Genomic DNA, 14,140 nt, shown 5'->3' on the forward strand with positions numbered 1-14,140 from the left:
AGGTTAAAGCGCTATTACAAATGGCGCTTTCACTGTTTGGAGTCTAAAATTTGATGAATAGTGAAAGCGCTATTGCAAAACGCGCTTTTAATTAAGAAATCGCTATTTCAAATCGCGCTTTTAGCATAATTTTTTTTTTTTGAAGAAAACGCTATTTGAAATCGCGCTTTCACTGTGCGTATAAATTTTTTTTTTTTTTAGAAAATGTTATTTCAAATAACGTTTCTACTGTTGCAACACAAACCAAAACCAACCCACACTCTGACATACGCACACGCCCACACACACCCACAACACTGTAGCATTGAAATAATATAATTTTTATATATAATAATAATTTATAATAATTAATTATATAATTTTTATAATTTTCGTAAATATAAATCATTTTTAAGTTATGGATGGTTTGATTTATAATACGTATGTAAGGGTACAAATTTTTATAATCAAAAATAATTTTTGCAATTTTTATAATAAAAAATAATTTATAAATTATCAAAAATAATTTACAATACGTATGTATTATAAATTTTTTTATAATAATTTATAATACGTATATATTTACTTTAAATAAATTATATATAATACGTATGTATTATATATATATAATTTTTATATATTTACTTTAAATAAATTATTTTTGATACGTATGTATTATATATTTACTTTAAATAAATTATTAATAAATATATAATAATTATTTTATAAAATAAATTATTAATAAAATTTTATAATACATATGTATTATAAATTTTTTTATAATAATTTATAATACGTATGTATTATTTAAATCTTTACATTTTTTATTTAAAATTTTTTACAGTAAACCCATCTTCACATTTTATAATACGTATGTATTATTCAAAAATAATTTATAATTAATACGTATGTAAATAATTTAATACGTATCTTCACATTTATATTTATAGTAAACCCATCTTTGCATTTACATACGTATGGTTTAAGGGTAAAAATTCTGATAAATGATAAATCAAACCATCTATAACCTAAAATTTTTTACCCTTACATACGTATGGTTTAAATAATTTATAAAAATTATTGCCATACGTATGTAAAAATTGATTATAAAAATTGCAAAAATTATTTATAAATTGATTATAATCTTTATAAATTATTTAAAAATATACAATAAATAATTATTAATGAAAATTATAATCAATTTATTTTATAAAGTAATCAATTTATTTTACAATCAATAATTTTATTAATAATTTATTTTATAAAATAATTATTATATATTTATTAATAATTTATTTAAAGTAAATATATAATACATACGTATCAAAAATAATTTATTTAAAGTAAATATATAAAAATTATATATATATAATACAAACGTATTATATATAATTTATTTAAAGTAAATACATACATATTATAAATTATTATAAAAATTTTTATAATACATACGTATTATAAATTATTTTTGATTATAAAAATTGCAAAAATTATTTTTGATTATAAAAATTTGTACCTTTACATACGTATTATAAATCAAATCATCCATAACCTAAAAATAATTTATATTTACGAAAATTATAAAAATTATATAATTGATTATTATAAATTATTATTATATATAAAAATTATATTATTTCAATGCTACAGTGTTGTGGGTGTGTGCGTATGTCAGAGTGTGGGTTGGTTTTGGTTTGTGTTGCAACAGTAGAAACGTTATTTGAAATAACGTTTTCTAAAAAAAAAAAAATTTATACGCACAGTGAAAGCACGATTTCAAATAGCGTTTTCTTCAGAAAAAAAATTTTATGTTAAAAGCGCGATTTGAAATAGCGATTTCTCAATTAAAAACGCGTTTTGTAATAACGCTTTCACTATTCATCAAATTTTGGGTTCTAAACAATAAAAGCGCGATTTGTAATAACGCTTTAGCCTAATTTGACAAATCTGTCCAAACTAGACCTAATTTAGAAAATAAGTTACAAAAGAGGCTTAATATGAAAAAAGTCCCGTGAACTTTATGGAGCATTTGGATGAGTTCAACAGGATATTAACATAACTGGATGCTAATGGTGCAAAAAAAGAAGACAAATATAAGGCAACTCTCTTGTTGGTTTCCCTTATCTTTACTCTCCACTAGCTGAGAGATTGTTGCTGCTCTTATTTTCCATGATGAGACATTGAGGAAGAGACAAAGATTGTACGATTGTCATCAAGTAAGGGGTCAGAGAGATAAGATAACAAAGAAATATAATGGGTTTGGAAAGAAGGGGGCCTTTGAAAGTGAAGGGGTCACTGGGTAACATGTTCGTTTGGGACGTGGGTTGTCTTTTTGGAATTTTAGATATTTTAATTTGGGGTTAAAAAGTCCCGTTTGAGACATGTTTTTTTGATTTTTATGAGAGAAAAAATGAAATGATTATGAGTTGGATATGACATTTTGTCCTATTTTGTTAAAATAGCTTATTTTGTCCTATATGATTATTTTAGCCTAAATGGCCATCCCAAACGGGGCTTTAACTCTTGTGGTCATCTGAATAGAAATTGTCCAAGTACAATCATTTGATGAGAGAACAATAATAGAGAGCTCTAATAGTAAATAAAGAAGACATGCTTATAGTTTCTTTTGATAAGGGAAATTAGATTGGGTGTTGGATTCTAGAGATTCATTTCAAATGTGTGCAACTATGAAATAGCTTACTATGCATCAAACATGTGAAAGGTTACTATTAGGATGAAAATAATGTAGAGCGCAAAGTTGTTGTCGGAATGCCTTGCAAAATTCAAACCAAGATTAGAGATCACTGGCTGTGTTTCTTCTGTTATGTAGGCCCATATAATAATGGGACTTGTACATGCCTTTGTGTTGGGTTGTGGGGTTTTGAATCCACCAAGAGGTCCAAACATATGTGCGAGAATTCTAAGGTTAGAACAATGGGGGGAAATGGCTTACTGTTAGAATGGACTAGGGTCTGTACTCCTTCACAGTTAAGAGAGGACGGAGTAAGGTTTGTATCAAACCACGTAATTCTCTATGTGATTTCTTTTTGGATTTTGTACATGATTGTGTGATCCTACGTGTGCAATCCCGACAAAATTATTCCTTTGAGAACAAATATTGCAAAATTTAAAAGATGAGGTAATATAAATGGCTTTTCTCATGTTTTCTTAGCTGATGGTTTATATGTGTACGGTTTTCCGACATCACTTGAACTCTGAAAAAAGAATGCATAAGCTTATTACATATCTTGAACATCAAGTTTAAATTGCCACAGGTTAAATTTTACGTTTGACAGAAGCTGTAGTGATATGTAAGAAAAATTAGGAGAACATTGCAAATGAAACCGGAAGGAAAACCAATCCAAATACTGCCATATCAAAGAAAAATAGACACTGTGTAGCTATATGAAACTAGCAAAGATTAAACTATTGACTTCTTTTCAAGAAATTGATCGTGCGTGCCTTCTTATATTGACGTGCATGTGTAGAAGTCATCGAATTCAATGCTATCACAGGTTTGTGGCTTTTGTGAATTGGCCAGACCCAACTTCTACATTCGTTCTAAGTATTAGATTCAGTAAATGCTTATATACAGAGAATTCATCATGGTTCGGTAGTTGTCTGCAGCATCTCTGTTTCTGAAGTTTGAGTTTCTTCACTCTTCTGCTGCTGCTTGCTATGTTTGAACTCACCATAGAAGTAGGAAACAAATCCCCAGAGAGAGAGAATAAGAGAAACCCCTTTCTCTGCTTGAAACTTTTCATGGTAGAAGATGACAGCAAGGATTTCGGTCACGGGGAGTAGAACGGCGATTATGATAGCGCAGAGAAGAGACGAGGCAGAGAAGATGACTCCTATTGCACCCAGGAAGAAACACTGCAAAATTATGGCAGTGCACACCAGCACCACATAATATTTTGTTTCGCCGAGTCCAAATGCTCTTGCCTCCTTTGGAATTGCCTATAAGATATGAATGTATGTTAGTTTCAATTATTATGAACTTTTCTTGTTTAAAGCACAATTACTTTTAAAAATCTTGAGTTTAGCTTAAAGTTTCTTTAGAACTTTTGAAAACCTTGCTTTAGTTTGAGTACTTAATTTGCAGTGTTGTGTGTATGTGGTCCTGTAATTGTTGGTAGTAGGTCTCTTTCATGGCAAGTTCTCTCTCTCTCTCTCTCTCTGTGGGGATTTATGGTGCAGTTTTAAAAGAAATTCTTTTCGGTTTGTTGTAGTATGAGCCTTGAAAGTATCCGAAGTTAGGCAATCAGAACGAATTCGTTTATAAATATCTAGATATACCTAGTTTGGGTCGAATCATAGGTAAGACTTTTTTTTGGGTGAATATTCATTGGCAAGACTTGTTCAAAAAAAATATATATATATATATATCATAGGTCAGACTTTTACTAGCTATATTGGGTTTTTTTAAAGTCACTTTTACAAAATGTGATCTCACATGCTTCATATTGTTGAAGATATACCTAGTTTGGGTCCAGTCAAAGGTAAAACTTTTACCAGCGATTTGAGTTTTTTTAAAGCCACTTTTACAAAATGTGCTCTCACATGGTCCATATTCTTGACTTATTGGACTAGGGCTGTAACTTTTAGGTTGATAGTGCAGGGAGAAGGACTTTTATGATTTCTATTGATGTATTGGTCATTGATATATTTAAATTTTTTTTAAAAATTATATCTGACAATGATATAAATAATTTAAATTATTTTAAAATGTATAAAAATTATGTTTTGTAGGCATCTCTAGATAGTGCAGAGAACTGGGAGGAAATTTGGGTGGGTCATCATTGTCGTTGTTATCTTTGTGACTTTTTCCTTATTGAATTGGTACAAAGTTCTATGGCAGACTGAGCTCATCTCTGAGTTTGAAATTTATTGCAGGATGAACACATGATTCTAACTTGGGTCTACATACCACTAAAATTATATATATTTTTGACGGGTATTTAATTTTTTAAAAACAAAAAAAAGAAGGGTGGGGCCGAACATTTTTAATCTACTTTTTTTAATTTATTTATATATATATTTTTTATAGCTTGTTTAAACTTCTTTCGGCTTAATAAAAATGTAAGCTTATCTAAACACAAACTTTCAAAATAAAAGAAGTTATAAACATTTCAATAATTAAGTTGTATTCAAAATAGCAGTGTAATGTATTTATTTGAGGTAAATAGATCCATTTCCTTAACATATTCTATATAAACATAATATTTGTACAAAAATTTCAAATCATGACACTTGTTCAAATGGTTCATAATTTCAGTACTCCTTTTGTTACATTATTTTAGATGAGATTTTCATACAAAATTTTGTTTGGGGTGACCATTTTCTTTGTAAATGTGTGCCATAGCAAAATCGAAATTTTGGCTGGGCTAATACTAAAACAAATTATTGAGTATATTCAATGGGAAAAATTATTCAAAACTCTTGGAGTATGTTTAGGTGGTGCTCTACATGAGTAATTATTAGTCTAAATTATGGGATCCACCACTTTTATGTTAGAATTTTAGGAGATAAAGCGGTAAGTGTCAATTTGTTAATGGAAGAGGAATATTGTTTTAGGAGCATTGAAGCATTACTCAGTGAGTAGAGCAGGTGGGGAGGACAACTGAATGTTAAAAAAGTCATTGAAAAGTGATCGGAAGTGATTGGCGAATATATAAGTTATAATGGATATAAATATATGGATAGAGGTAATATATTCTTTTAAATTATTATTAACTCTTGTGACTTCAAAATATTAAAGTTTAAGGCTATTATCTTAAAATTTTCAAAATTATGACTTGAGTGGCAAAAATAAAATAGAAGTGGGAACACAACACGTTGTAAGCCTTGAATGATGAATCCACACATTTAAAGTATGGGTGATTGGATACGCTGTTTGGAAATATTATTTAGTTTGCTTGGTTTTGGTTTTATTTTTTAGAAAATATTTTTCAAAAAATTTATTTTTTATTTTTCATATTCTTTTTTTGTTTTCAATGAACTTATTTAATATTTTAAACATTTTTTTTGTAATTTGTAGACACACCTAACATAAATATACTTAAAAACTATAATATTTGTGAAAAAAAAATCTTTAAAAAATTTACTAAACATCAAAAATATTAAAATTCAGTACATTTTTTATATTTTTATGTATTTATTAAAATTTTAAAATATTATTTCACAAATATTTTACTATTTTAATATATATAAATAAGGTACATTTAAAAAAGTACAAAAATTACTTAAAATTTTAAAATATTAACTAAAAATAAAAAATATAAAAAAAATAATAACTTAACTTTTAAAAATTTAAATTAAAAAAACTGAAATCAAACATGAATTGTGATTTGCAAACACCAAAAAAAACAAAAAGTAAAAGAAAAGAAAACGAGAAACAGATACAGTAAAACAGCCGTGCGATATGAGAGTCCGTGGATTAGCCTTTCAACTTTCTGAAAAGCCCTTTTGCAAGTTGAAAAGATACAAATTCTCATACCGGAAAGTAATATTAAGCCCCCTTTGGCAATTAATTATTTTAGTTAAAAAATTATTATAAACTGTTATATTATTTTTTCTATTTTTTTTACACATTTTTTTATAAAAAATTAAAAACTTACTAAAATAATTTATTTCCAAACGAGGCCTAAGAGTGTTTTTAAAAATATGATTAAAAGTTAATTTTTAATTTTTAATTAAGTTTTTTGACTTTTCTAGAAAGTTATTTAGAAAGTTGGTAAAAAATTACTTTTTAACTTTTCTAGTTAATATTTGTTTATAATATCATATCATTATCAAATAATCAAAATATTCCAGCAATTTAAAAAATTTATATTTTGACCCATGTGACTCATTTTGACCCATAAAAAGTATAACTATAATTTCACAGGTAAATTTTAGTTATCTTTTCAAATGATTTTGTTGCAAAGAAAGTCAATTTTTTACTTTTTACTCAAATTGCAAAAACCACCTTTTAACTTTGTTCCAAAGGCCTAAATTATTAAAAATAAAAAAGCTTGAGATTTTTAAATATGCCCACTAAATTTGGACATGGACTACTTTATATCAGTCATCATGAGTAAATTCATGAATTATGTTTTTAAGTGTAGTTGTTGGCTTTTTTTTTATTTTTTTCAAATAATTGGATATGCGGATTAGGGATGGCAATTTAAACCCGGCCCGACGGGGACCCGACTCCCCGATCCCGAATAGAGCGGGTTTTCCTCGAAAATTATCCCCATAGGGCCGGGGATGGTATCAAAAATTAATTCCCCGATGATTTTCGGGCCGGGGACGGGGATAGGTTTCCCGGCCCCGGACCCGCCCCGCCCCGGTCCCGAATTAACCCCGTATAATCCCCGAATCTATATATATGTTTAGGTTTTATATATATAAATATATTTAGGTTACTTTTTGAGACTATACACTACTCACCTCTCTCCTCTCAGACTCTCTCTCTCTCTATATGTTGCAGTGCTCACGGGACGGCGTCTCTCTAACTCTCTCCCTCTCTCTCTCTACGCTTCGGTGCTCACGGCGTCGGCGTCTCCTCCTCTCTTTCTCACCGGCGTCACTCCTCCCTCAAGGCGTCGCGGCGGCGGCTCCTCTCCTCTCTCACTAGCGGTAGCTCCTCTCTCTCTCTCACGGTATGTCCTCTCTCTCTCTCACGGTATCTCCTCCTCTCTTTCAGGGTATCTCCTCTCTAGTTACTCTCTCTCTCTCTCTATCTGTTTTTTGATTTCGTTTTTCAGATCTGGAAGTTCTGGCCAAGATCTGAGTTGAGGAGTGAGAGACGAATCTGGTGTATGCTAGGGTTTCGCCATTTCTACTGTTGAATCTGTCGAATATTTGATCTGAAGTTGAATTTTTTTTTGATCTGAAGCTGTTAAATTTGTTATTCAATATTTGATCTGATGCTGTTGAATTTTTTTTTGATCTGAAGCTGTTAAATTTTTTTTTTGAATCTGTTAAATTTGTTATACAATATTTGATCTGAAGCTGAATTTTTTTTTTTTGGCCGAGGACTTTTCGGGGTCGGGGAAACCCGATCCCCGTTGGGGGTGGGGGGCGGGGGCGGGGATAGGTTCCCCGGCGGGGATCGGGGCTGGGGACAGGGGTATTTCCACCATCGGGGATCGGGGATCGGGGACGGGGAGTGCGATCCCCGGCCTCGCCCCGCCCCGTTGCCATTAGTAATGCGGATAAATTTTGTTAGCATCTCTTTATTAAAAATGTCAGTATTATTTCTTTACAGAAAATAAACTATAGCAACTATCACATGCACATAGTAACTAAGATGGTAATATATTATTTGTCTTCATGATTTTTTCAATGCTTGTTTCAAATAAGAAACTAATCAAACGTATCTACACAATACCTCATTTAATGATTGGGGTCTTTTTTTTAAGATCCCTGATATTATGATTTTATAGTATAAAGGACATCAAATATTTTTATGATGTCTAAGGTCCCTCAACATCAATCTAGAGAAAATTAGTCTAGAGAAAATTCAAGTCAGAGATAATTGGTTCAGAGAAATTTTAAATTTCTCTGGCTTCCTTAGCCTTTCATGGACACTGCCAGAGAAATTTCCTTAGCCTTTCATGGACTCCAGAGAAATTTCTCTGGCCATGGGTTTGATCCTCCATCATTGTTGCTACTGACAGTTCGGGAAAAAACGAGATGATTCAGTTTCAATTGCTAATGTATTGCCAGTTGTGGAGTCTTATGATGAGATGAAAGATCATGATGATCATACTATTAGAAACTGTAAGCCACCGGATAAAGTGGAAATGGAAGAGAAAATGCAAATTGAAGATCATGCTGAAATTAATTGTCCAGCCATGGATGATTCACCAGGTAATGTTGTGTAAAAACATATACACTAATATTCAGCTGTTCCTTAATTCTGTCAGAATGTCATTAACAATTTTAGACGTTGTATTTTTAATCACAATTGCACAAGTTATGCAGAATGTTTTCCCTGCAGTACTGATTTAATTTTATTAAATAAATGTTATTAGCAAATCCGTCTTTGGTTGTTCAAGCCAGAGAGTTGAACCCAGAGAAATTTTGAATTTTCTCTGGAACTATAAAACTCTGATTTGATCAATTTGTCAATTGAAATACCTGGGGGGACTCTTTCTCTGGATATTTTTTTATTTTGCGTACTGCTTCAACGCTTGGGAAAAAAAATGGTCAAGGCTGGTTATGCTTCTCACAAGTGCCTCTGTGTTGCTTATGAGAATCTCAGGGCTTCTCAGGAAGAGTTCTTCAAAGAATCGGAACAGTATTATAGAGCATCAATATGATTCGGAGCAGTTGAAAACCAGAGAGAATGAGGAAGAGAATAGACCTGTGATTGAAACCCTAAGGTAATAGACATATATATATATATATATATTAGGGAAGTGAGGTCTGAGTAGGTAGAAAGATAGGGAGTGTTGTATGGGTTCTACTGGGGAAAAGAAGGAATAGTTTTGGAAATTGATACCCAAAAGTTATCTGAAGGACAAGACGAAGGAGGAGGGCTGGGTTCTGTCGTTTACTAGCGTTGGGGATGGTGATAGAATATCCGGTATGTGAATCGGAATATTCTGTAAGTCAAATTTCTCTGATATATCTTTAGGGACCTTAGACATCAAAAAATAATTTTGTAGATCTTTTCCATTACGAAAAGTGGGAGAGGGACCCTAGACCAATTTTCTCTTAATGATTTTAAGGATTAAATATTTTTATCTTTAAAAGTAAAATTTTTGTTGTAAAAAAATGAAGCAATCAATTTTTACCATGAAGTGAGTCGTTACGAAAAAGTTGTTAAGTCAAAAAATAGAATCTTTAGCAATAAAATAATTTTGTGTAAAAAAAAATTTACTTTCAAAACAAAAATATTGACACAAAAGAATAATAATTCATTTTTAAATATCTAATTGTATCAGTTAAAAATTATAATAATAACCCTTTTAATAACTAATTTATTTTGTTTATAAAAAATATTTTCGTTCTTAAACTTTATTTTTAAAATTTTAATTTATTATAAGAATATAAGCGATATAGGGGTGTTTTGGAAAGATAGGTAAAAACTAATTTATTTAGTTTTTTGATTTTTTTTTTTTAAATATATAAAAACTATGAGAGATGATATAATAAAAATAGATGAAAAATTGAGAAGTAGCTTTTAATTAATTTCTTAAAAAAAAAGGCCATAAAATGATGATAAAAAAAAAACAGCTTGTTTAGTTTCGTTTTTCTGAAAATAGTTTTTAGAAAATTCTACTCTCTAATTTTTCATATTTTTTTGTTTTTATTGAATTTTTTTAATATTTGAAGTAATTTTTAAAATTTTTAGATATACTTAATATAAATATACTTAAAAAGTAAAAAATTTGTGAAAAAAAACCTTTTAAAAATATGTATCTTGCAGTCTTGATTGGTTTATCTTGCAGTCTTGATTGGTATGTATCGGTATACATGTAAGCAATTTTGTTGGAAAACGTGTGAACAAGACACAAGATCGGGATTGGTTTATCTTGCAGTCTTGATTGGTATGTATCGGTATACATGTAAGAATATGTATCCGGGCAAGTGTCTGGTTGCGTGTGGGAGAGGAAAAATTATGCCGTCCCATATTTTATGGGGCAAAAATGGTTGACACCTCTAAACGTGGAATTTTAGAGGGAGTTTTAGAGGTGGGTTCTATTCTATGATTTAATGTTTTGATTTGTGATATTATTTTTTTTTTATTTATGTATTATCGCATCACTAGAATTGATATTAAAGTTTCAATTTTAGTGTTCTCTATCTTTACTTTTTTATGTGGTGTGTCAGTATAATTCTATAGATTATATATCTATTATTTTATAAGAAAATTATTAAGTATTTTAAAAATATTATATGATCATATGTCTTCATCAATAATTATTCATTGTATCATTTATATTTATTAATTACTGAAAATAAATAATTAATATTTTTCACTAATTATGTTACCATAGAACACTATGTATCCGTATTTCTTATTTTTCCTCTTATATATTATATAAAACAATCAATAAAATTAGAAGGGTACACGATCTAATTGAAATACTTAAACAGATAGAATAATTCCTGAAGAGAGTGAGAGAGATACCTGAAAATCCTTATTGATAAGCATGCCAATGGTACAGACAACAGTAGCAAAAAAACACATGACAAGTTGAATCTCCAAAACCAGAGTATAAGTAATGGCCTGTTTGGCTTTCTTATAAGTCAGCTCCACCATCGGCAGTATCAACCCATACAGCGCTGCCGCCGCTATCGTCATAAAAAACCCTAAATAATATTTCCTATTCGACTCCCCCTTGGGCCGGTCACCGCTAGAGTGCAACGCCAGTATCCCCGTCCCCACCGTCAACAACACCACCGCATTAATAGTATAAGATGTGAACTTTTGCCTCACTAGGAGGAACGCAAATAGCGCCGTGAAACCTAATTGCGACGCTATGATTAGAGACGATGTGGAGACGGGAAGCCATGCCAAGCCGTAGGCGTAGAGGTAGTCGTCGAGGCCGGTGAGAATCCCGATGACGGTGGCGGCGATGAACACTGGTGGTTTTATGACTATGAGTTTCGTGGTTGGGCCGTTTTTGCGGCGGCGATGGAAATAGGTGATGATGAGTGGGATGAAGTTGACAGGCCAGCCCCCGGTTTCGAGCCAGCTGGAGAGCCAGACTCGCTTGCCGCCGTGGAGGAAATAGAGGCGCATGACCAGCGGGCCGCCGCAGCTGCCGATGGTGAGGAGGAGGGTGTTGAGGAGGAGGAGAAGTCTCTTCATTTTTTTGTTCAGTTTTTGGTCTGTCGTTTCCATTACGGTGGTGGTGATAGCGAGGATGATGGTGATGGTATGGAGAAGGCTTTTCCCCCCTCTTTTTTTTTCCCTCTCTCTGTGTATGGAGAGTTAAAAGAGATTAGAAGTTGAGATGGAGTGGTGTGGAGAGCGCAATTCCTTGTTGTTTGGTCGGAGACTGGAGTTAATAATTGTGTCCATTTATTATATGATTTTTTGGGGGGCATTTATCATGAAACGGGTATGTCATAATGGAATGGAAAAGTGATATAAAAGTGTGTGGAGTTGGGTTAACAGATGAAGCATTTAAGGATTTAGCTGATAAGTTCAATTGTCTACATCAAAGTTTGCTCCTGAAGTACTTAGTCCAAGGTCAAAAAGGACTTGGCTGCCGGTGTTAGCCAAATGCAAACAAAGACTTGTTTTTTGGAGGAGAAGATTCCTTTCTTTTGCTGATAGAGTAACTTTGATTAAATCTGTGTTGTCTAGCTTACCCATTTATTTCTATCTTTGTTCAAAATGCCGGCAGGGGTTGCTAAGGAATTTGTGTCAATTCAATCTAATTTTCTATGGGAAGGGGATGGTTCTAGAAGGAAAATACATTTGGTCAAATGGAAGGTCATTTCAAAAAGCAAACAACAGGGGGGTTTAGGGGTAAAAAGAATTAGACTTATGAATGATTGTTTCTTATTGTAATGGTGGTGGAGGTTTGGGGCTAAACCTAATGCTCTGTGGAAACAGGTGATTCATAACAAATACAATCATGTGGGTGTTGGGTGGTGTCCAGAACCTGTTGATAACACTAGAAACTCATGTATCTGGGCTGGCATTTTGGGTGTTGCTCAAACCAGACTTGAGTTGGTGGAATTCTTTAAAGAAAACTCTGCTCTAGTGATTACGGATGGGAAAAACACTCTGTTCTGGGGAGGTACATGGTGCAATAATGTGTGTTTGATGGAAGCTTTCCCTAGGCTCTATTCCTTGTCTCTGGATAAGTTTAAATCTGTGAATGTGATGCATCTTAGAAGGAATAGTGAGGTGGAGTGGAACCTTAATTTCAGAAGATCACTCTTTTAGTGGGAGGTGGAGTATTTGAATAGATTGAAACTGCTGTTGATGAATGCTCCAGATCTTAGGGAAGATAGGGCTGATTCTTTGCATTGGAAAGCAGACCCATCAGGAAACTTCACTGTTTCCTCTGCTTATAAGTGGTGTGATAATTCCTTACATACAATTTGTAAGGTAACTGATCTTATATGGAACAATGCATCTTTACCTAGAGCTCAATTTTTTGGTTGGTTGGCATGGAAAGGGAGGATAAAGACTTCCAGTTTTTTGCATCGAATTAAAGTGCTCTCTGATGAGGCTAATGTAAATTGCATTTTCTGCAATATGGAAGTGGAGAATGTCAATCATGTGCTTCTGCATTGCCCTTTTGCTTGGAAGGTTTGGTCACATGTGTTAAATTGGTGGGGGTTGCTGTGGGCTCAACCTAGTACTGTACATTGTTTATTAGAATGGTGGGCTGCTACAAGGATGAAAAAACAAGAGAGGGTGGTCTAGAAGGCCTTGCCTCTAGCTGTGCTTTGGTCAATTTGGAAATTGAGAAATGATTGCATTTTTAATGGCATTCATCCAAATTTTGAGGAGCTGTGTGAGATCATTAAAATGCGAGTTGCGATGTGGAGCAAAGCTGATGGCTTTTCTATCTCAGGGGTTTTCAGTAACTGATATTGTGAACCACTTGCAACAGGTAAGGTTCTGCAGTAGGGGTATTGGCTGAGTAAGTATGTTGCTTTCCTGTCCTTCATGCTGCTATTTTTTGTTTTTGTTTGGTCAGTTTTTACATTAGTGATGATTGAGAGGACCTTGAACATTGGTGTTCTCAGTAACTGGTATAGTGTTTGCTGCTGTTTTTCTGGTGTGTGGTCTGCATCACTGTGAGGCTTGCTGCATCAGTTCATCATCCAATTCCTTGTTTTTCTTGGCAACAGGATTGTATTTCTACTCTAAGGCATCAGTTTTGGTTTGGGAGGTATTCTACTGTATATTGCTCTGTTTTGGCTTTGGTTTCTCTAGAGTGTGATTGCATTTGGTGTCAGGTCTGCTGGTTTTGCATTGGGGTGAGATCTGGGAACTGTATACATAGGAATCTGTTGGAATCTGAGGGTGATCTGAGCAGGCCAACTGCTGTGATGGTGCATGTTTGGTGGTTGCTCTGTTGGTGCATGTTAGTGGTCTGCTGGACTGATGTTGGTCTAATGCAGAGGGGAGTTTTGTTGGTGGTTGTGGAAGTGGTCTGCTGGACTGATGCAGAGGGGAGTATGTTGGTGGACT

General features: G+C 32.6%; 1 protein-coding gene across 1 annotated transcript; it reads right to left on the reverse strand.

Moving 5' to 3' along the window:
* Positions 1-3,158: 3,158 nt before the first annotated feature.
* Positions 3,159-12,104, reverse strand: LOC114274721 (purine permease 3). Its single transcript, XM_028216694.2, has 2 exons — positions 11,108-12,104; positions 3,159-3,939 (listed from the first exon to the last, which is right to left on the reverse strand). The coding sequence occupies exons 1-2, from the start codon at positions 11,822-11,824 to the stop codon at positions 3,583-3,585; spliced, it is 1,074 nt and encodes a 357-aa protein (XP_028072495.2). The 5' UTR covers positions 11,825-12,104; the 3' UTR covers positions 3,159-3,582.
* Between the last annotated feature and the right edge of the window lie 2,036 nt (positions 12,105-14,140).

This window comes from Camellia sinensis, chromosome 6 (genome assembly GCF_055761805.1).
Source record: "Camellia sinensis isolate YWXY chromosome 6, ASM5576180v1, whole genome shotgun sequence".
In the NCBI taxonomy this organism is placed as follows: domain Eukaryota; kingdom Viridiplantae; phylum Streptophyta; class Magnoliopsida; order Ericales; family Theaceae; genus Camellia; species Camellia sinensis.